This window comes from Muscardinus avellanarius (assembly GCF_963383645.1).
Source record: "Muscardinus avellanarius genome assembly, chromosome: 1".
NCBI classification, from domain to species: domain Eukaryota; kingdom Metazoa; phylum Chordata; class Mammalia; order Rodentia; family Gliridae; genus Muscardinus; species Muscardinus avellanarius.
Window position 1 is genome coordinate 28,327,561 of NC_137786.1, and position 24,176 is coordinate 28,351,736.

General features: G+C 39.7%; 1 protein-coding gene across 1 annotated transcript in view; it reads right to left on the minus strand.

Annotated features, from left to right (window-relative positions):
* GOLPH3 (golgi phosphoprotein 3) overlaps positions 1–24,176 on the minus strand; it is a gene marked incomplete at both ends in the record, with an annotated part of 41,384 nt that overhangs the window by 11,774 nt on the left and 5,434 nt on the right. The window contains 2 exons of the mRNA XM_080700701.1: positions 3,974–4,088; positions 13,161–13,292. Coding sequence (XP_080556827.1) covers positions 3,974–4,088; positions 13,161–13,292 — 247 coding nt within the window. The remainder of the gene's footprint in view (positions 1–3,973; positions 4,089–13,160; positions 13,293–24,176) is intronic.

A 24,176-nucleotide genomic window follows, 5' to 3' on the forward strand; every position in this document is an offset into this window, starting at 1 on the left:
CGCTTATAATCCCAACACTTGGGAGGCTGAGACAGGAAGATCCCACAGGTTCGAAGCCAGCCTCAGCTAGTGAAGCTCTCAGCAATTTAGTGAGACTCTGTTTCCAAATAAAGTATAAAATAGGTCTGGGGATATAGCCTGGAGGTACCAAAGCCCTTGGGTCCCAACCTTAGTACCACAAAAAAAAAAATTTTTTTTTTCCAGAAAGCCAAATATTTTATTCCTGAAAATAGTAGTATAGCTAGGCATGGTGGCACAGGCTTGTAATCCCAGTACTTGAAAGACTGAGACAGGAGGCTTGGCAGGTTCAGAGCCAGACTCAGCAATTTAGCAAGGCCCTCTGCAACTTAGAGTCTATTTCAAAATAAAAAAAATAATAAAATAGGACTGGGGGTATAACTCAGAGGAATGTCCACAGCTTCAATCCTCAGTACCCATGTACCCACACACAATACTAGTTTAACATATTTTAAAGTCTTTGCCTTAAATACATATACTTTATTAATCTGCAAGTAATAGGGATGCTAAAATATATACTTAAACTGTATCAACAACTTTAACATGAATATTTGCATAATATAAATAATAAAACAAATCCCTGGGTACCACACACCCCAAGTAAAGAAACATTTGTTATTCTTTAATAGTCTTTCTTTATTGCAAAACTCCTGTGTGCCATCTCATCCTGTGAGATAACACCAAAAGACTCATGTTCATCTTTTTGTTCACATATACTCACAGGATTCCCTTAACAATACACTACGGTACACAGTTTTGGGACAAGAAGCAAGCACAGACTTACTGTGTATAGACAGATTCACTAATTTTACCACTACCTCTAATCTCTCTTTTGTTTTTTTCTTATCCTTTAAAAATCTAATTAAGGTCTACTTCCTACTTCAACAACTAAAGTTCCCAAGAATTTGTTTTTAATGCGTTACTGAGTATTCATAGAACCATACTGTTAATCTGTTATCAAATTAAGAGACATAGCCGAGAGTGGTGGCACACGCTTGTAATCCCTGCACTTGGGAGGCGGAGACAGGAGGATCGCACAGGTTCGAAGCCAGCCTCGCTGCTTAAGAGACCCTGTTTCCAAATAAAATATAAAATAGGTCTGGGAGTGTCGCCCGGATGTAGAAGGGTTCCATCCCCAGTACCACAAAAAAGGAAAAAAAAATTAAGAGACATACATAACTATCCCACAAATGGATTTTAAAATTCATTTATTTTAGAAGTCCTTCCTTTTAAGTTTCATAGCACCTATGTTAGTAATGCAACAACTGGTATTTGATAGCATATACTAACTTGAAGTAACTAAAAAAAATTTTTTTAATGTAAGAATCAGCAAGCTAGCCACAGGACTGTATACTCAAAATATTAAATGGTAAATGTTATATACATTTTACAATTTAAAAAACCTGCAAGTAGTATATTGGTACTTTGACTAGATGGGAAGCAGATACTTTTTTTTAATTTAAAAAAAATATGAGCCAGGCACAGTGGCACATGCTTGTAATCTCAGTATCTGGGAGGCTGAGACAGGAGGATCACACAGGTTCAAAGCAAGCCTCAGCTATATTGTGAGGCTCTCAGCAACTTAGACCATGTTTCAAAATAAAATATAAAATCGGTCTGGGAGTGTAGCTCAAAGGTAGAAAGTCCCTAGGTTCCATCCCCAGTATCACAAAAATAAAGGAGGAAAGTATGCAGTTGGATGTGGTGGTGTCTGCTTGTAATCCCAGTAATTGGGAAACTGAGAAAGATCACAGATTAGTGGCCAGCTTCAAAACCTTAGTAAAGCCCTCCGAAACTTAGCGAGACCCTGTTTTACAATTAAAAAAAAAATTGGGGCTCAGAGGTAGAATGCTACTGGATTTAATATCCAATACCACTAGAAAAGAAAGAAAAAAGAAAAAGAAAAATTAATGAGCTGGGCATGGTGACACATACCTGTAATCCCAGTACTTGGGAGGCTAAGAAAGAACTGCAGGTTAGAGACCAGCCTCAGTAACTTAGTAAGACTGTCAGCAACCCAGGAAGATGCTATTTCAAAACAAAAAATAAAAAAAGAGGGAGGCCGGAGGTATAGTTTGGAGGTAGAATGCTTCTGAGTTCAATTCCCAGTACCAAAATTAATTTTTTTTTAATTTTAAAAAATAAAAGATGCTGGGCATGGTGGCACACGTTTGTAATCCCTGTGCTTGGGAGGTGGAGACAGGAGGATCGCGCAGGTTTGAAGCCAACCTCGCCCGTTTCCAAATTTAAAAATATATAAAATAGGTCTGGGAGTATAGCCTGGTAGAAGGGTTCCATCCCCAGTACCACACACACAAAAAAAAAAATAGTAATAGTAATAGTAATAATAATAAATAAAGTAAATCCAGCCGGGCGTTGTGGTGCTTGCTTGTAATCCCAGTACCTGGGAGTTTAAAACAAGAGAACTGCAGGTTCACAGGCAGCCTGCCTCACCAAGTTGTGAAGCTCTCTGAAACTTAGTGAGACACTGTTTCAAAATAAAAAGTAAAATAGGGCTGGGGGGTATGACTCAGAGGTAGAATGCCCCTGTGTTCAATCCCAAGTACTGGAAATAAATAAATAATGATAAATAAAAAAAATTTTAATTATACTTTTTTCTCCTTCTCCCACTCTGTATCTCTCTGCAGAAATGGCAGTTCATTCCTAATTATATCAAGAACAAGCAACTAAAACACTACAGGCAACAACATAATAGCATTTATATCAACCTACGACTCACAAGCTATTAATTAAGAAAGAAAAAGCCAGGCATGGTGGCCCATGTGTAATCCCAGTACTTGGGAGGTTGATAGGAGGATCACAGGTTCAAGGACACCCTCAGCAAGCAATGAGGCTCATCAACCTAGCGAGACACTGTTTCAAAATAAAAAATAAACAAAAATTGGGCTGGGGGTGTAGCTTAGAGGTAGAATGCCCCTGGGTTCAATCCCCAGTAGCACAAGAAATTTTTAAAGACCTAGGCGTGGTGGCACAAATAAACAAAAGCCAAGCTTGGTTCGGGAGGCTGAGACCAGAGGATCATGGTTCATGGACAGCCTCAGCAACTTAATTAGTAAGGCCCTTTGTAACTTAGTGAGACCCTGTTTCAAATAAAGAGTAAAAAATAGGGCACGGGGTTCCATCCCCAGACCCACACACAAAAAATTAATAAATAAAAGAGAAAAGCATTTGCTAAGTATTAGCCCCACATTTTACCCAAAATTCTAATCCAAATGAACATTCTTTTACAATAGTGCATATTTAAACCCTAACCGTATTTAAGTATTTTTGAAAAGAACCCATTAGACTTCTCATCTATTCACTGCTCTATCAAAACAGTAATAGCAGCTCAAGTTAAAAACCAAGTTCATTTAGCATATACTGATAATAACCATTATAAATTATTGCTTAGGCAAATACAAGACATACAGTCATCTTAAAGGTCAATCCAACTCCCTTGAATGCCATACTAATTTGACTTATACACTGTCAAAGGAATCTGGTGGTCTAAGACATGTTATTAAAGCGAAGCCCAATGTACCATTAGGGCATGTGGTATTAGATAAAGAAGTGGTTTATAAGTAGAGCATCTGAAGACATCACCACATCTTAACCCAGCCTGCACAGAATATGAAGTGGACAGTGACTCTGATAAAGAATGATGGGAGCTACAAAGAATACTACATCTGCTGTCTTGTTAAAAAGGATAACACTGTATTGAAAAAACAAACATTATTTCTTCTCTCCCTCAGCAATTGGTAACTTTGAAGTCTGCCTAAATAACTAAACATCTCTGGCTATGTTTTATAAGTTCCTTTCAGAATTTTAAATTTTTACAAAATCTTTTTTTTTTTGGGGGGGGGGTCCTGGGGATTTAATCCAGAGGCATCTACCTCCACATTACAATCCTAGCCTGATTTGTTTTTCAAGGATTTGTTTTTCCACAGCAGCTTACCACTTAGTAATTCAATCCAATTCTGGACCGTTTCTGGAGGCTGAGTCTCTTTAACATGCTTTAGAGCTTCATCAAGAAGAACATCCCCTGTTGGAGCATCCGACTTACAGATCACCTAAAACATAAGCAGTAAGAAATGATCCACTGAGGTCTTCATTCTGACATGAGCTCCCTGAATGAAAACAAATTATGCAAATAATTAATCATAGTCAAAACTCCAAGGGTCCAAAGTTCAGTTTGTTTTGTAGGGTTTTTTTGGGGTTTTTTTTTTTGCCTTTTTGGTACCAGGAACTGAACTCAAGGCCATTCTACTCCTGAGCTACACATCCTAGGCCCTATTTTTTTTTTTTTAAAAAGGGTCTAAGTTGCTGGGGCTGGCCTCAAACCCATGATCCTCCTGTCTCAGTCTTCCAAGTACTGGGACAAAATTCAGATTTTACATTAATTCTATGTTAAGAATATCCAATATTAAACTTAACTAAATTAGGTACAACTAAATGAAAATAATTATGAGTTGTGCAATGATTAGTAAAGCAAATCATTGGACAAGGACTCTTTCTTACCTACTATAATCCATTAGTGAACCTTGGGCTCTTCAGTCCAGAAATTCTTTTTTTCAGGGCGGGGAGTAGGTTCCTGGGAATTGAACCCAGGGGAGCTTTCCACCTTAGCTACACTCCCAGCCATATTTTTTTAGTCTGAAACAGGGTCTCACTAAGGTGAAAAGGGCCTTGCTAAGTTGCTGAGGCTAGCCCCAAACCTAACAACCTTCTGTCTTATCCTCTCAAGTACTAGGATTACAGACATGCATCACCACAACTGAGAAATTCATTTTTAAAACATTATTAGCAGCCAGGAATGGTGGTACACACTTGTAATCCCGGTACTTAGAAAGCTGAGATAGGAGGATCTTAAGTTCAAGACCAACCTCAGTAATTTAGCTAAGCTGTAATCCCAGCATTCGGGAGGCTGAGACCAGGAGGATTGCAGTTTGCAGACAGCCTCAACTACTTAGTGAGGCCCTCTGCAACTCAGTGAGACCCGATTTCAAAATAAAGAATAAAAAATAGGGCAGGGGGTGTAGCTTGGAGGTTGAATGCCCCTGGGTTCCATCCCCAGTACTACAATAAAACATTATTAGTTCTACAAACAAATTCAATCATATGATAAAGGTAGCATTTCACATAAGTAGAAAAATAATTCAATGTCAAAACCATGAGCTAACAAATTGGGAGCAAAAGTCAAGTCTCAGCTTCTCCGAGTTTATGCCACAATTAAAAAAAAAAAAAATTTTTAAGATTCAGCAGGGCGTGGTGGTGTCTACATATAATCCCAGGACTTGAGAGGTTGAGGCGGGAAGATCAAAGGTTGGAGGGCCAGCCCCAGAAATTTAGAGAGACTCTGAAAAATAAAATAAATAAACAAATAAAAATTTCCATCTCCAGTATCGCCAATGTAGTCTGGAGGTAAAATGCTTCTGTACTGAATCTCCAATACCAAAAATAAAAAAGATTATAATTCAAATAGAAACTATAGCTTCAGAGATCAAAATATTTTTAACTACCACTCACAGGAACCTTAAAATACCAATAGGTAGCCGGGCATGGTGGCACATGCTTGTAATCCCCACGCTTGGGAGGCAGAGACAGGAGGATCACTGGCTTAAGAGACCGTTTCCAAATTTTAAAAAAGTATAAAAATAGGTCTGGGAGTGTAGCCTGGAGGTAGAAGGGCTTCCAGGAACCCCAGTACCACCAAAAATAAATAAATAAATAAATAAATAAATAAATAAATAAATAACAATAAATTTGATTACATAAAATGTTTATTCAATCTCTAGCACCCTCCCCCAACACACACAAAATTAAGTAGAGAGCAAAGGAAGGAATAAGAAAATAAGTTAATTACTATAATTTTTTTAACCTCCATTGTGATATAAAACCTATAAAGAGTGGGAAAACTCCAGATTAGGAAAGACATGTACTAGACTGTTTTAACCAATTATTGGATTCATTATTCAATAATTTTAACCAATTATTGGCTTTCATTAATGGCGCTGGCTAAGCAATAAGTTTCTAGTTGGAATCCTATAATATCAAAATAAAATCTGTAGCTAGGTGTGGTGACACAAATAAATCTGTAATCCCAGGAATTGGGAGGCTGAGACAGGAAGATTGCAGGTTCAAAGCAAGTCTCAGGGACTTGGTAAGGCCCTCTGCAAATTAGTAAAACCCTGTTTCAAAATTAAAAAATAAAATAGGACTGGGGGTAGAGGAGCTCAGAGGCAAAACACTCCTGAGTACAAACTCCAGTTTAAAAAAAAAAAAGAATGTTATATTACCTTGTTAAATATTAAAATATTATGAAACTCAACTATTAGTTTAAAATGTGATCATCCTCTCGTAAAATATTCCTCAAAAGTGTCAGGAGTGGTGGCACAAGCTTGTAATCCCTGCACTTGGGAGGCAGAGACAGGAGGATCACTGGCTTAAGAGACCATTTCCAAATTTTAAAAAAGTATAAAAATAGGTCTGGGAGTGTAGCCCGGAGGTAGAAGGGCTTCCAGGAACCCCAGTACCACCAATATATATATATATATTCCTCAAAAGTGTTCCTTAACCTTTTTGTTGTTATTATTCAGTTTAATGAAAGCTTATTTGGTGGTGCATGCCTGTAATCCCAGTACTTGGGTGGCTGAGTGAGAAAGGAGGATCACAGGTTCAAAGTCAGCCTCAGAAATTTAATGAAGCTCTGAGCAACTTTGAAAAGACCCTCCTGCAAGCTGGGTGTGCTGGCACACACTTATAATCCCACACTTATAATCCCAGTACTTAGAAGACTGAGACAGGAGAATCTCGGGTTCAAGGCCAGCCTTAGCTACTTGGTGAGGCCCTCCGAAACTTAGTGAGACCCTGTTTCAAAATAAAGAATAAAGCCAGGAGTGGTGGTGCACACTTGTAATTCCAGAATTTGGGAAGCTGAGACAAGGAGGATCACGGTTCGCAGACAGCCTCAGCTACTGAGTCTCTTTGCAACTCAGTGAGACTCTATTTCAAAATAAAGAATAAAAAATAGGGCTGGTGGTGTCACTCAGAGGTAGAATGTACCTGGGTTCCATCCCCGTACCACACACACAAAAAAGAACCCTGCTTCAAAATTAAATATATATATTAAATATATATTTTAATATATATTTAATTTAATATAATAATAAATAATATAATAATATATTTTAAAAAGCAATATATGTGTGTGTACACACACACACACACACACACACACACATTGTTTTTTCTTTAAAGCATTCTACCTCTAAGCTACACCCCCAGCCCTATTTCTTATTCCTTACTTTGAAACAGGGTCTCACTGAGTTACAAAGGGCCTAAGTAGTAGCTGAGGCTTTCAGCAAACCTGGATCCTCCTGTTTCAGCCTCCCAAATGCTGGGATTACAAGCATGTGCCACCACACCTGACTAAAACAATATATATTTGAGACAGCATGACCCAAGAGAAATATAAGAACCATAATGCAAGCCACAAATCTAGTTTTAAATTTTCTAGTTTTATAGTTTAAGAAAAAAGAAGAAATCAATTTACTGTCTTTAATTCAATATAGCCAAAATATTAACATGTAACAATGATTTAAATGTTGACATAATATTCTTTTTCCCCATACTATCTTCAAATATTCAGCATATCTTCATTTATGGCATGTCTTAGCTTACACTACCAATATTTCAAGTGTTCAAGTGTCTGGCTTGTAAACATGTGACTAGGAGCTACCATACTAGAGCACAGTTATCTGATTATCTATCACTTGTATTGATCCAGGTCTCCTAAGGTCCTTGAACTAGCCTTAGCTCTTTTCAAACCTCCTCCTCCTCACTGATCTAAGAGGGAAATATTATGGTAACAATCGTAATATTCCACTGTTTCCACTTCAAACTACTCAATGACTCATAGAAAAAGTTCTAAAAACAAACTCAGTAATAAGCCAGGCTTGGGGGCACATCCCTGTAATCCTAGTACTTGGGAAGCTGAGAAAGGAGGATCAAAACTAAATTTAAGACCACCCTCAACAACTTAGCAAGACTCAACAACCTAGGAAGATCCTATTTTAAAAAATAAAAACAGCTAGGGAACACATGTAGATCAGAGTAGAATGCCCCTGGGTTCAATCCCCAGTACCAACACACACACACCCGCAAAAAAAGACAAAATTCAGCAACAGATGTAGCTTACAAATATGCTCCACTCAAATATATTCTTTCTACTCAGCTTACTGGGCTTGGGAAAAAGGAGGTAACTTATTTCTAAATTAAGAACAAGTTAGCAATGATAATATTTAAAGGAAGGCCTCCAACACAGAAGAGACCAAAAGAGAGAAAAATAGGAACTTTGAGGAAACAGACACTGTATAAAAGAATGTTTCAAAGGGCTATAATATTCTTAGAGATTTAAAAGAAGAGAGTATTTCCAAAACAATAAAGCCTGAACAAAATACAAGATCTCACAGAAATCAACATAAAAACTATAATAACTCAACAGAGGGTTCAGAGGGTTAGAAAGTAAAAGTAGCCAAGAAGTCCACATCCAATTTAGAATTCTAGAAATATAGAGGGCAGAAGACAGTAGAAATACAAAAAACTTTCCAAAACCAAAAGATACACATTCCAGGCTAGGCACACTAGCACACACCTGTAATCTCAGTACTTGGGAAGCTGAGAAAAGAGGATCACAGGCTCAAAGAATATCCTCAGCAATGTAGCTCTCAGCAACCTAGTGAGAGCCAGTTTTAAAACAATTTTAAAAAATTTTAAATGGATGGCAATGTAGCTCAGAGCTAGAATGCCCCTGGGTTTAATTTTGTGGTTTAATACCACTAAAGGAAAACAGGGTTGGAGGAAGAGAGAGCCTGGATGTTCAATCTCTGGTATTACAAAAAAAAAAAAAGAAAGAAAGAAAAGAAAAGAAAAGAAAAGAAAAAAACCCTAACAAAGATGAATTTTAAATTACCCACATCAAACCAAGCATGGTGGCACACTGTCGTTAATCCCAGTATTTGGGAGGCTGAGACAAGAGGATCCCAGTTCACGGACAGCCTCAGCTATTTAGCGAGGCCCTTTGCAACTCAGTAGACCCTGTTTCAAGAAAAAGAATAAAAAATAGGGCTGGGGGTGTAGTTCGGAGGTAGAATGCCCGAGTTCCATCCCCAATACCGCCAAAAAATAAAATAAAAAATACCCACATCAAGAAATATTGTATAATTCCACAGAATACCACGGATAACTCAAGATCCCAAATGTTTTTAGACATGAAAAAAAGTTATACAAAAATATTACACATGATGGTCATGGCAGCACATACCTGTAATCCCAGTACTCACAAGGCTAAGACAGGAGGATTGCAGGCATGAGGCCAGCCCCAGTAATTTAGGGAGACTCTACTTCAAATTAAAACATAAAAGGCTGGGGATATAGGTCAGAAGTAAAATGCCCCAGGTTCAATCTCTAGTACAAAAAAAAAAAAATTACACAAAGAATGAAATCAGAAGAATAGTAGACTCAAACAGTACTCGATACCAAAAGGCAACAGAGAAATGCCTTCAAATTTCAACAGAAAAAAACAAACCTAACATTCTAGTCTCAGAAAATCTGTTAAATAAAACTGAAGTATCCAGGTATGGTGGCATACACCTGCAATCCCAGTACTTGGAAGGCTGAAACAGGAGGATCAGATTCAAGCTCAGCCTCAGCAATGTACTGAGACTTTCAGCAACCTAGCAAGACCCTGCTCCAAAACAAAATTTTTAAAAAGGGCTCAGGGTGACACAATGCACCTAACGTTCAATTCCCAGCACCACAAAAATTAAAAACAAAAAACTAAAGTACAGAGCCGGGTGTGGTGGCGCACGCTTGTAATCCCCGCGCTTGGGAGGCAGAGACAGGAGGATCGTGCAGGTTCGAAGCCAGCCGTGCACGCTGGCTTAGGAGACCCTGTTTCCAAATAAAAATGTAAAATAATAGGTCTGGGAGTGTAGTCCAGAAGTAGAAGGGCTTCCAGGAACCCCAGTACCACCAAAAAAAAAAAAAAAAAAAACTAGAGAGCCGGGCGTGGTGGCGCACGCTTGTAATCCCCGCGCTTGGGAAGCTGACACAGGAGGATCGCACAGGTTCAAAGCCAGCTTCAGCTACTTAGTGAGGTTCTCAGCAACTTAGTGAGACCCTGTTTCCAAATAAAGTATAAAATAGGTCTGGGAGTATAGCCTGGAGGTAGAAAAGCCCCTGGGTTCCACCCCCAGGACCACACACACACATACACACAGTACAATAAATTTATTTTAAGGCATGCAGAACTCAAAAGAGTTTCTAAGAAGGTGTGTGTGTGTGGGGGGGGGGGGGACATGAGCTCCTAGAAATGGGTTTGAATACAAAAAAAAAAAAAAAATGTGACATGAAGTCCCAAGATAAATTAGAGACAACCAGTCTGGACTACAGAGTCTGATGTATCTGACCATTTGAAAATTAATAATTTTCCTATGATGGAACATTTAAGGAAATTTACATAGAAATCTTTTTAAAAAGAGAAACACTGAGAATTACTCGTCCTAGGAGAAAAAAAAAAACAGGAAAATATCATAGGCTCTAACTCCACAGAAAAGAGTATCAACAGAACTGTAGTAACAATTATCAGTGTTCTGCAAAAAGTACATGGCATGTCTGTCTCAATTAGAAAAACTGAAGGGGTAAGTAAGGGAAGATAGTACACATAAGACAGTTAAATGTTCATCTAGCCTAGCAGAAAGTGAAGCATGTCTCAAATTGATGTATTAAGAGATGGCAATATGTGCTTATTTGACACAACAAGGTAAGCCCCCCTAAAAAAGCTAAAGAGAATGACAGTAAATTTAATGGTGGCTCCTCAAAAACAATTAGGCTTCAACCCCAGGAACCTATTTGGGAAAAGGGTCTTTGCAGAGGAAATTAAGTCAAAGATCCCAAGATCGTCATGGGACAGTCCAGAAGGACCCTAAATTGTATAACAAGCATTTCTGCATGAGAAACAGAGAAGGTGTATGAAGACAGAGTGAGGCAGATGTGGCCAGAGGAAGGAATAACTGAAGCAACCAACAGCTGGAAGAGGAGAGAAAGAGAATCTCCCTGGGAGTCCCCAAAGAGAACTTGTCCTATTATCACTAAACGAACCAGTATCACAATCTTTTCAGCCGGGCCTGGTGGCACACGCTTGTAATCCCAGCACTTGGGAGGCTGAGACAGGAGAATGAAAAGTTCGCGTTGAACCTCAGCTACTTAGTGAGGCCCTCCGCAACTTAGTGAGACCCTGTTTTAAAAAGAAGAATAAAAAACAGGAGTGAGTGGTATAGCTTAGAGGTAGGATGCCCCTGGCTTCAATACTCCATATTACAAAAAAAAATCCACCATTTTTTCACTTCATTTTAGGTCATGACTTTGTAACATCAATGCAAAAGTGCTTAAGTTATTACTACAATCAGTAGTGACTGATGATGTATTTCACTGTACTTCATCGATAACTGTAACAGATTCCTAAAGCTGCTTTCCTCCAGAAATCACTACTGTATAAAGTAGTTATCTAAAGCAGTAATTTAAAAAACTGTGTCCTGCTAGCTCACATGACTTTAAGACTAGATTAATTTTTAAAATCCCACGTATGATATTTTTAATGCCGTGTTTACCCCTCCCCCAACCTGCAGTACTGGGGATTGAACCCAGGGCCTCATTCATGCTAGGCAAGTGCTCTACCACTGAGCTACATTCTCAGACCAGCAGTATTTATTTTTTGCATATAACGTACACAAATACATTCACAGCTTTCTTTCCTACAAGACAATTGTTCTCTGTAGCACATCAAGCAAAATAATGTTTAGGAGCCAGCTGTGGTGGCACATGCCTGTAATCTGAGTACTTGGGAGGCTGAGACAGGAGGTTCACAGGTTTGAGGGCAGCCTCAGCAATTTAGTGAGATTCTTACAAACTAATGAGACTGTTTCAAAAAATAAATAAAAGGACTAGGGGTATAGCTTGGAGTTAGAATGCTCTTGGTTTTAATACCCCAGTACTACCAAAAAAAAAAAAAAAAAAGGTTCTAACCTATTAAAACATTGTATTAAGCTGGGCATGGGTGAGGCTCTCAGCAACTTAGTGAGACCCTGTTTCCAAATAAAATATCAAATAGGTCTGGGAGTATAGCCCAGAAGTAGAAAAGCCCCTGGGTTCCACCCCCAGTACCACACTCCAAAAAAACTGTATTAAAGAAAAATTAGTTTTGGTCAGACTTAGTGTGCATGCCTGTAATCCCAATACTTGGGAGGATGAGACAAAAGGATCACAGGTTCAGTAACAGCCTCAGCAACTCAGCAAGACCATTTCAAAATAAAGAGGGCTAGAGGCATAGCTCAGAGGTAGAATGCCCCTCATCCCCAGTAAACACACACACACACACACACACACACACACAGAGTTCTGAAACACCATTCCCCTAAGAAACACAGGTAGCCTGGAAGAGAAAGTCTTAAGTATCTGAAATTGAGGTTAAAGTTAAAAATTCTAAAAATTAAAAATTGCCAACATAGCCTCTATTTTACCACACCACAGAAGTACCTTCCCAAGCCTCCACAGGGGAGAAAAGAGATCTAAAAATCACTCATAGTCTGCCAAAAAGAACAACAAGTCTATGTATAATTTTCACAGTAACTCTTTTGAGGGATTTTTGTTTTTGGTACTGGGCATTGAACCCAGGGGTTTTCTACCTCCAATTAATAACCCCAGACATTTCTGTTTTTGAAAAAGGGTTTCCCTAAGTTGCTGGGGTTGGCCTCAAACCTTATCTTCCTATATCAGCCTCCCAAGTACTAGAATTATAGGTATGTAGCACCACACCCAAATCTATGACTTTAAGTCTTTAAAATTGATGGCTTTTAGTGGCAGCAATGAATAGGTATCTTTCTGAACAGATAAGAAGCAGTAGTCAATGATCCTAACAAGGAATTACATTATTCATTATATAAGGAAGGGCTAGGAAACCAAGAATACAAAAATGATATAGAAAGGCAATCCAATATTTACTTGTTCAAAGCTATTAGTAGAAACATTCTTCATTTCAAGCAGTACAAACTCTTTAAAAGGATGTTATTTAGCAATCCTCTTACCTTTCTTGTTAAAAGACTTTTACGTCTCATTCCACAAGCCTCTAGTTGTAACCTTCCTCTCAATGCTAATTCAATTAACATACATCCACGTAATCCAGATGATATACAGTCATTCCAAAATGATGTGTAACCCTATTTAAAACAAAACAAAACAAAATAGCTAATTTACCTTGAATTAAGAGTCAAAATTAGAAATATCTGAGGCCAGTCCTTTTTGGTACCTTTTACCTTTCATGTCTTTCCATAATAAAATACTGGGAAAATACAATTAACGTATATTATTAATCTAGGATTTTCATGAGTTTTTTTGTTTTATCACCACATAGCCTTACAAATAAACAACAAATAACTTTGGAGGTCGGAGGCTTAGAAATATAATTCATGCTTTACTAAGTTGTGTATTAGACTCATTCAGATCATGAGCTCCAGGAAAATACTGCTGCCTCAAATTAGTGTTTATGATTAGGATATGTGGGCAACTTAAGGAGCTCAAGAGGAAAAGAACTAGCCAATTTCTCCTCAGATAATTAGGACATTCGTTCATTCATTTGTTCATTGCTATTAAGATAAAAACATAAGGCTAATTTTGGAAGAAAATTAGCAAAAAAAGACGTATGGGCCCATGAATGAAAAGGATAATTGTGTCTAAAGTCTAAGTAATAAACAGTAAAAGGATCGGATTGGCCCTAAGAAAGTGAATGTAGCCGGGCGTGCTGGTGCACGCTTCTAATCTCTGTGCGCAGGTTCGAAGCCAGCCACCCGTGCTGGCTTAGAAGACCCTGTTTCCAAATAAAAAAAATATAAAAAAATATAAAATAGGTCTGGGAGTGTAGCCCGGAGGTAGAAGGGCTTCCAGGAACCCCTGTACCATCAAAAAAGAAAAGAAAAGAAAAGAGAATGTAAGAGTATCATCAAGATGGAAGACCAGTTAGACATGCAAGGTAGGTAAGATATCTCGGGATATAAGGATACTTGTCAATGAGGCATTACACCAGGGTACTCTTGAGGAGCAAATAACGGGTCATTCAAATTATAACGATAAGCCAGGCAGGGTGGTGCACGCCTGAAATCTTAGTACCTGGGAGGCTGAGAGAGGAAGATCACAGGTTCATGGACAGCCTCAGCAACTTAGTGAGACCCTGTTTCAAAATAAGAAAATAGGGGTGAGGGTGTAGCTCAGAAGTAGAACACCCTGGATTCAATCCTCGGTACTACAAAGAGGGAGGTAGTTTGCACATGCACAAGCAAGCCAACAACCTTCTCGGTAGTGTTGCCAGTTACCAAAACTCCCAGCTCTAGTGAGAAAGCAGAAGCTATAACTGGTTCTGATTAAGGCTCAAAAATGGACAAAAAACAATTTTGGTAGGAAGAAAACGCAGGCCAACTGAATCACTGAAGAATGGGAATTCAGGAGGCCTGGATCCTTGTATCTGGCGCATTTTTTAAGGCAGTACTCTGCCAGGTCATAGGGGTCACCCTATATATTTCAGAAAACGGCTGACCACCAGGGTTCATGAAACTTCACTATGGATACTGAGACTTAAAAATAGCCTCATGAAGCTAACTTTCCTGAGAAGGAGAACTTTGGGAAAATGAGAACTTGGGTTAAGGAAGTCATTAGGGAATAAACAAAAATATAAGGCATTAGGCATTTTAAGAGGTCAATTTAACTGTGCACTAAAGAGGCAGACACTGCCTGGATTTGAGAAAATCCATTCAAAGTTGTAAATGCTAGAGCTCTATCCAACTAAAATTACCAGATTTAGCAAAGTGGTTAATAAAACCAGTAATTTACAGAGACTAAGTAATTACAATTAAAGCTCTGTGAGCATGGGAATGAATTCCCTAGGAAACTAAGTTACAGATGTTATAGATGTGTGGCTCTAACTGGCCTGGACAGAGATGAAGTTCCTAGAGTTACAGTTCTACAAACTAGACAACAGTATACTTCATGAAGCAGGAATGGGTGCGGAGAGGTCTGCAACCTGAAAATCCCAGCCGAACAGGATTTAGAAATTTACTTTTGATAGCAGAGAACTAAATATGTCATTCTCAACCACTCTCTCTGGGTTCCAGAAACACAGAGATGTTGGCAAAACTTTAATAACAGACTTTACACAGGCATATTTAGTGAATGGTTTTGGGTTATTCACGTAGGAATTACCCAAAATAATTTCACATGGGAAAGTAGATGAATAGGCAAGGATAATTCTGTACCAAGATTCTGGGACGCAACAGGAATATTCCATAAATGGAGACAACAAAGACATACCAAACAACAGGATAGTCTACTATTTTGATGACCTCCTGCTAAAACCCACATCATAAAAATATGATCGAGAATTAGAGGAGGGCGGACGTGGTGGCACACGCTTATAATCCCAATACTTGGGATGCTGAGACAGGAGGATCCAGGTTTGCAGCCAGCCTCAGCTACTTAGTAATGCCCTCCACAACTTAGTGAGACCCTGTTTCAAAATGAAGAATAAGAAATTGGGGGTATAGCTCGGAGGGAGAATTACCCTGGGTTCAATACCCAGCAACACACACACACACACACACACACACACACACACACACACACACACACACACGAGGAAGGGGACTTTAAAAGGGCAGGTTGAATGGAGATGGAGGCCCCTGCTTGTAATCCCAGTACAAGGCCAGCTCCAGCACTTAGTGAGCCCCTCCACACTCAGTGAGACCCTGTTTCAAAATAAAAGAGTAAAACAGATTTGGCCTAGCCAAGTGCTGAGGAGCTCTTTAATCTTTTAATTTCTGTCTAGTGCTAACCTTAATAATATGTCTCATAAATTCCTAAACATATTTTTAAACCTTAGTGTCTCTGAAATAAGAGGTGTTAATTTTAAATAGACTGTACTTTAAAGGATATATGGTATTATAGCTATCAAGCTAACCTAAACACATAGAAAAAAGAAGAAACCTAGGCCTTACAGATACTTAGCAGTGGAGACACGGGCTTGTCAGTTACTGGTGAGTACTTACGCTTGGTACAAGACAGAGTGACTGAAAAACCCAGATCTAGTCATTTCACCAACCTGCCCAACTTCTTTGTGAAGATGATTTTACAAGGGTAGGTTAAGGACAACTAAACTGCCAAGATAATTTTAGACAGAACATTGCTCTCAATAAGACAATTACTGCCAGGAGTGGTGGCACAGGCTTGTAATCCCCCTGCTTAGGAGGCTGAGGCGGGAGGATCGCACAGGTTCGAAGCCAGCTTCAGCTACTTAGTGAGACCCTGTTTCCAAATAAAATATAAAATAGGTCTGGGAGTATAGCCTAGAGGTAGAAAACCCCTGGGTTCCACCTCCAGTACAAAAAAATAAATAAATGAATAAAAATAAAACAATTACTGTAGGTGTAGTAGTGCAAGCCTGTAATCACAGTACTTAAAGAGACTGAGATAGGAGGATCACAGGTTTGCATCCAGCCTCAGCAACTTAGTGAGGTCCTCTGCAAGCAAGACCCTGTTTCAAAATAAAAAACAAAACAGGGATGGGGGAGGAGCTTAGAGGTAGAACATCTCTGGGTTCAATTCCCAGTATCACCAAAAAAAAAAAAAGATTACAAGAGCCTTTGATCTAGGCACTATGGTTATATATTCACAACATGTTTTGTGTCCCAGCAAAAACCTTACCAAGCAGAGCAAGCCCGCAACTTTTAAAATGGTAGTTACATAAATAGACACTTCACAAAAGAAGAGATACAAAGGGCTAATAGATACATGAAAAGATGTTCTTCATCACTGGCCATCAGGGAGATGCAAATCAAAACTACATTGAGATTCCATCTAACCCCAGTCAGAGTAGCAAGCATAAAGAAATCAAACAACAACAAATGCTGACGAGGATGTGGGGAAAGAGGAACTCTTTTACACTGTTGATGGGAGTGCAAACTAGTTCAGCCACTATGGAGATCTGTGTGGAGATTCCTAAGAAAGGTGGGAATAGATCCACCATATGATCCAGCTATACCACTCCTGGGTATCTTTCCAAAGGGGTTGAATTCAGAGAAATATAGCAACATATGCATACCTATGTTCATAGCAGCACAATTTGTAATAGCCAAAATATGGAACCAACCCAGATCACCATCAACAGATGAATGGATAGCAAAACTGTGGGAAATACACACAATGGAATTCTATTCAGCCATAAAGAAGAACAAAATTATGTCATTTGCAAGGAGATGGAAAACCCTGGAGAACATTATGTTAAGTGAGATCAGCCAAGTACAAAAGAAGATACATATGTTTCCTCTAATATGCCCAACCTAGGAAACACAAAGAATACCAGTGGGACTCCAGTTATTGAAGGGGAAATACTAGCTAAGTTTGGATGGTAAGATAGGAGAGGAGGATGGTCGGTCTTGATTAAGAGGGTCTACACCTGAACATGTGTAAAAGTATGAATAAGTCATGGTTAACCTGGACAGCCATTGGTGGGAGGGGGGAAAGGAAAATGGGGGCGGGGGGGGAGGGCATCAAATATAGTGTAAATGTATACTATTTACGTTCAATAAAAAAAAAAATAAAAAATAAAAAAAAATAAAATGGTAGTTACAGCCGGGCGTAGTGGAGCACGCTTGTAATCCCAGGACTTGGAAGGCTGAGACAGGAGGATCACACAGGTTCAAAGCCAGCCTCAGCTACTTAGTGAGGCTCTCAGCAACTTAGTGAGACCCTGTTTCCAAATAAAGTATTAAATAGGTCTAGGAGTATAGCCCGGAGGTAGAAAGCCCCTGGGTTCCATCCCCAGTACCACAAAAAAAAAAAAAAAGGTAGTTACAGTATGTGGAGAAAAACTAGTGACTCACTGGCAACATCAAAACAGGTATGATTTTTAAAAAGCAAAACTGGCTATATTTACAGTCATATGGATAAGAGGAAAGAACTGATGAAGTACTCGGGCTGGGACTGCAACTCCATGGCAGGGAGATTGCCTAGCAGGTTCAAGCCACAGGTCTGATCCCCAGCAAAGGAAGGGTGGGGTGGGAAAGGAAAAAAATAATAAAGCTTTCAAGGTGTGGAACACAACTCTCACTCCTGGAAGCCAATAATCACTTCAATCCTAAATTGATTTGAAATTCTACAACCAGCAATGAATTAGCTAGCCAAGCGAGGTAGCACCTGTGATCCCAGTACTTTGGGAGGCTGAAACAGTAGGATTCACATGTTTCTGAGGCCAGACTCAGCATCTGAGTGAGACCCAGATTCAATATAAAAAATAAAATAGGACTGGGGGTATAGCTCAGAAGTAGAATGCCTTTGGGGGTCAATCTCTAGTACTGCAACAACACAAAGAAGAGATCTTCACAGTGGCAGAGGATAGAGGACTAGTGCTCAAAGTTCAGGGTCACAATAAGGCCATACCATCAGCTGGCCGGTGAAGCAGTAAGAGTACCAGCTGCACTAAGAGTAACAGACAACTCAGTCCTGAGGAAAGTTAAAAGATCATAAAAGAAATAGTTTGGGACACTTTAAGTTCAAGACTGTAATCAGAAATTAGTCTCTATGTTCTAAATTACATGGATGGGAGAAAACAAAAACATCCCACAAATATCCCAAAGAATCCATCAGGTATTTGGGTCCAAAATAGGACAAAGCATGCAAGAATAAGAGTATGCTATTAAGACCTTAATATGTTGTACTGGTGAGTTGAGATGCAAGAACATCTAAAACAGGCACATCTGAAAGTGTATCATACACAGCTCAAGCTTCTAACAAAACTGGGAAGAAAAGGACACAAGAGACAGGAAATCAAAAACCCTAGAAACTAATTCAAAACTTCTTCATAATCACATTAATTCTCACGGAAGTTAGATTTTCCCAATGGAGCACCAGGTAGGTACACTGCAGGGTCCTGTACCACTCAATCTGCCGGTGAACGTTCCCAGGGTCAGATGCTCAGCTAAATGGCCAATATTCAGGGCAGATCTCATAAAGCTGTTCACAACTAAACTGGGATAAACTCCTTTTTTTCATATAGCATGCCATCCAGGAACAAAGAGCCCAACAGAAAAAATGAATAGTACAATAACAAATGAAACTTGGTCATGGTGGCACATGCCTGTAATCCCAATACTTAGGCTAAGACAGGAGGATCCAAGTTCAAGGACCATGGTAGCAAACTAGCAAAACTCTTAGCAACCTTGCCAGACCTTGTTTCACAACAAAAAAATAGAGCCAGGTGTGGTGGCGCACACTTGTAATCTCAGTATTTGGCAGGCTGTGACAGAAGGATCACAGGTTCATGTCTAGCCTCAGGTACTTAGTGAAGCCCTGCACTAAGGGAGAACCTATTTCAAAATAAATAAGGCCGGGCGTGGTGGCCCACGCTTGTAATCCCCGAGCTTGGGAGGCTGAGACAGGAGGATCACGCAGATTCTAAGAGACCCTGTTTCCAAATAAAAACAAATATATATAAAATAGGTCTGGGAGTGTAGCCCGGAGGTAGAAGGCCCCTGAGTTCCATCCCAGCACCACCAAAAAGGAAAGAAAAAAAAGAAAGAAAGAGACTAAGGGAATAGCTCAGAAGTAGAATGCCCCCGGGTTCAACCCACAGTCACACACACACACACACAGGCGCGCGCATGCCAGGCATGGTGGCGCATGCTTGTAATCCCAGTACTTGGGAGGCTAAAACTGGAGGACTGCAGGTTGAGCACCAGCCTCAGCAAGTAGTGAGACCGTCAGCCACCTAGTGAGACTGTTTCCCAGCACCAAAAACAAATACGGCTAGAGGTAGAATGGCCCTGAGATTAATCCCTAGTAATACACACACAGACACACTCACTCACAAAATGAGGCAATGATCCAAGACACAGGCTCTGTAGGCACAATCCTCCTGTCAGTGGACAGTTTCAAGGTCAAAATTTAGGGAGCAGTGGGGTTTGGTGGCACATGCGTATAATACTAGTACTTGGGAAGCCGAAACAGGAGGATCACAAGTTCAAAGACAGCCTCAGAAACCTAGCAAGATCCTGTTTCAAAGTAAAAAGTGCTGGGGTACAGCTCAAAGTATAATGCCCCTGGGTTCAATCCCCAGTACTACAAAAGAAAAAAAAAATTTAGGAGACAGAGATTTCAGGAAACCCAAATTCACCGAACATCAAACCACCCAGCCTTTGCTCAGTAGTAAGACTGATATTTATTTGAATCTCCAACTGTCTGACTCCCTTTTCCCTCAAGCGGCTCAATTGAATGAAAAAGAGGGGTTACTGTTCACTGGGCCTCTTAAAACTATGAACAATGAGAAGAGTTCTTGCTATTAGGTCTAGCAGTCACTAATCTACTCTTATGTGTCTACTTATCCAAGAGTTTTTTGTTAAAAAGATACTCAAGGTTGGCCACTCACAGTGAAAAATATTTTCTTGTCCTCTCCAATCCTCAAGAAAAATATGACTTGAAACCACACTGCCTGTTCTATAACTACATTCTAGTACGGTAGGAGCAAGTCACGTGTCTACAAACCAGACACTTGAACACTTGAAGTATGGCTAGTGTAAGCGGAGACATGCTACAAAGATAGGCCAAATATCTGAAGATATTATAGGGAAAAAAGAATATTATCTCAAATTTGTCTGTGTGTGTGTGGTACTGGGGATTGAACCCAGGGGCATTCTACCTCTGAAGCCACATCCCCAGCAGGGTCGAAACAGGGTCTCACCGAGTTGCACAGGGCCTAAGTAGCTGAGGCTGGCTTTGAACCGCAATCCTCCTGCCTCAGCCTCCAAATGCTGGGATTGCAAGCAGGCGCCACCACATCGGGCAATTCTCTCAACTTTGTGTGTGTGTGTGTGGTACTGGGGGGGGGGTAGAACCCAGGGGCCTTCTACCCCAGCCCTTTTTATAATTTATTTAGAAACAGGGTCTCACTAAGTAGCTGAGGCTGGCCTCCAATCTGTGACCCTCCTTTCTCAGCCTAACTTTGGGATTATAAGCATGCACCACCATGCTTAGCTTATTCCTATTTTTCTTCTTTTTATCTCTTGTTTTGGAAGAGGGTCCCACTAGGTTGCTGAGAGTCTCACTACTTGCTGAGGCTGTCCTCAAATCTGCAATCCTCCTTTCACAGCCTCCCAACTACTAGGATTACAGGCATACTCACCACACCCAGCTAAAAAAAATCTCAACAGTATAAAATTTTACTTAGAATGTATAATCAAATGACCCAATGAGCTCCAAAAACTAATTTTTGATCTGTAAATCTCATACTTGTGTTTAAATATATGAAAACAAACTTTCAAAAATAAGAAGTAAATACTATTTGTATTTGTATTAGAAATCACAAAATTCTTTGAAAACTCAAAAGCCTTCTTAGCTATTCCAGAGGATAAGGAAGGAGGATCCAGGTTAGAGGTCAGCCTAGGCAGCTTAGTGAGACCCTGTCTCAAATAAAAAAGGAAGAAGTTATAGAGCTCCTCTGGGTTCTATGGAGGGATGGAGGGAGGGAGGACAGAAACCCCTCAGGCCTTTTTATTAAAAAAATTTTTGGAGGAGGGGTTAGTGAGTTTTGAACCCAAGATTGCTCTACCTTGGAACTACACCCCTAGCCCTTTTTTATTTTTTATTTTGAAGTAAGGTCTCCCTAAATTGCTACTGCTAGCTTCAATTCTGCAATCCTGTTTCAGCCTCCCAAGTACTATGACTACAAAAGTGTGCCACCTCACCCAGCTATTACATTTGTATATTACTATAAATCTTAGCACATCTCGAAAATGAATTATTTGTTGAATAAATTTCTCATTTAGATTTGATATGAAAAAATGGTAGATTATCAACTGCCTGTGTGAAAAAAATCATGTTTTTAATAACTGTATTTTAAAGTAGTGACCTTGGGAAACAGAACACATATTTGGAGCCAGTGTCAAACACACAGATAAATCAGTTCCATCATTTTAAACATTATTATCTAGCTCAAGCACATATTTTTCAACATTTGGGGCTATGACATTAAAGCCCTTCTCTACAAGCATTAGAAATGCCTTTTTTTTTTTGGCGCAACTAGAGATTGAAGCCAGGGGCACATTCTACCTCTGAGCTATATCCCCGGCCCTATTTTTTTTTTTTTGGGGGGGGGTGGGTCTGGAAATGGAACCCAGGTACATTAGACCTCCGAGCTCCACACTCTGATCTATTTTTTAGTCTTTAATTTGAAACAGGGCCTCACTAAGTAGCTAAGGCTGTCCGTGAACCGCACCAGCCTCCTGAATTCTTGGCATTATAAGCGTGTGCCACCACACCTGGCTTCCTATTTTTTATTCTTTATTTTGAAGCAAGGTCTCACTAAGTAGCTGAGACTGGCTGTGATCCTGCAATCCTCCTGTCTCAACTTCCCAAGTACTGGGACTACAAGTGTGTGCTACTATGCCCAGCTAGAAATGCTATGTTTAAAAAGGAACTTTACTGAAGGCTACTGAAACTTATACATACAATGGTGACTGGAAATCAGGCTGGAGAAAAAAACAGCACCAATGCACTAGGGAGAAAGGTGCTCAAAGCAGTCCATCAGAGAACAGTCTGATCTACACAGGGATACTACTCTGAAAAGGTCTCAAAAAACCCACAGCTATTACTCTTTCCAGATCCAAAGCCTCAGGGGAAAAAAAAGAAACATCTGAAGGAAGTGGCTGCACCACAAAAGGGTAGGGGAAGAAGCATCTTGAGGCCATCCTGGGGCTACACACAAAACAAAAAAGAGAAAACACAGTAGGAGAGTTAATAAAATGGCCACAAAAGCCAAGCCCAGTGGTGCATGCCTGTAATCCCAGTACTTGGGAGAATGCCAGGTTCAATGCCATCAACCTCTTAGCAAGATCCTCAACAACCTAGCAAGACCCTGTTTCAAAATAAAAAGGGCGAGATATAATGACTTATGCCTGTAATTCAATTGTGAGATGAGAGGCTGAGATAGAAGGATCAAAGGTTGGAGGCCAGCCTCCCCAGGAATCTAGTGAGGGCCTCAGCAACTTAGTGAGACCTTGTTTCCAAATAAAAAATATAATAGGGTTGAAGGTGAACTTAGAAGTAGAAAGTACTGGGTTCAATCTCCAGTACCACAAAAAATAAAACAGGGCTGGGGGTGTAGCCCAAAGGGATGTCTCTAAATTCAATCCCTAGTACCACAATAAACAAACAAGTCTGGGGGCTGTAACTCAGAGGTAGAACACATTTGGGTTCAATCTGCAGTACCAGCAAAAGGGGAGCAGGGGCAGAAAGAAAAATTACTGGTAAAAAATCTGAAATGTACTTTTATTAGGGGGAAAAAAATCAATTGCCATGACTTTAGACTCACCCCTAATAGGTAATTTGAAGCCAAACCATCTGCTTGTTGGCAAACTAAACCTTCTGTTCCAAAAAAAGGGAGAGACTTGATTCAGAATATAAATAAAAGTAACTTTTTAAATACTGTACATTACAGTCTAGCACTGCTGTGTGCCTGTAATTCCAGTACTGGGAGGCTGAGACAGAAGAACCGTAGGTTTGAGGCCAGCCTCAGTAACTTAGGGAGGTTCTCAGGAATTTAGCAAGACTCTGTTTCCAAATACATAAGGACTAGGGTTGTCTCTCAGGAGGTAGAATGACCCTGGGTTCAATTCCCAGTACCACAAAAAAAATTTTAAATTGCACATTATAAAATGTGTTAAAATTGGTCAGACAGTAAGAATTGATCACCTCATACAATATGAGTTAACCAAGTGAACAAAAGCCAGACACACAAAAGTACAAAAACTAAGAAAAAGAAATCACTCTAAAGCCGGGCTTGGCGGCACAAGCTTGTAATCCCAGCATTCAGGAGGCTGAGACCGGAGGATCGCAATTTGAGGACAGCCTCAGCTACTTAGTGAGGCCCTTTGCAACTCAGTGAGACCTGGTTTCAAATAAAGAATAAAAAATCGGGCTGGGGGTATAGCTTGGAGGTTGAATCAGCCCCTGGGGTTCCAGCCCTAGAGCCGAAAAAAAAAAAAAAAAAAAAAAACACTATATGCTGA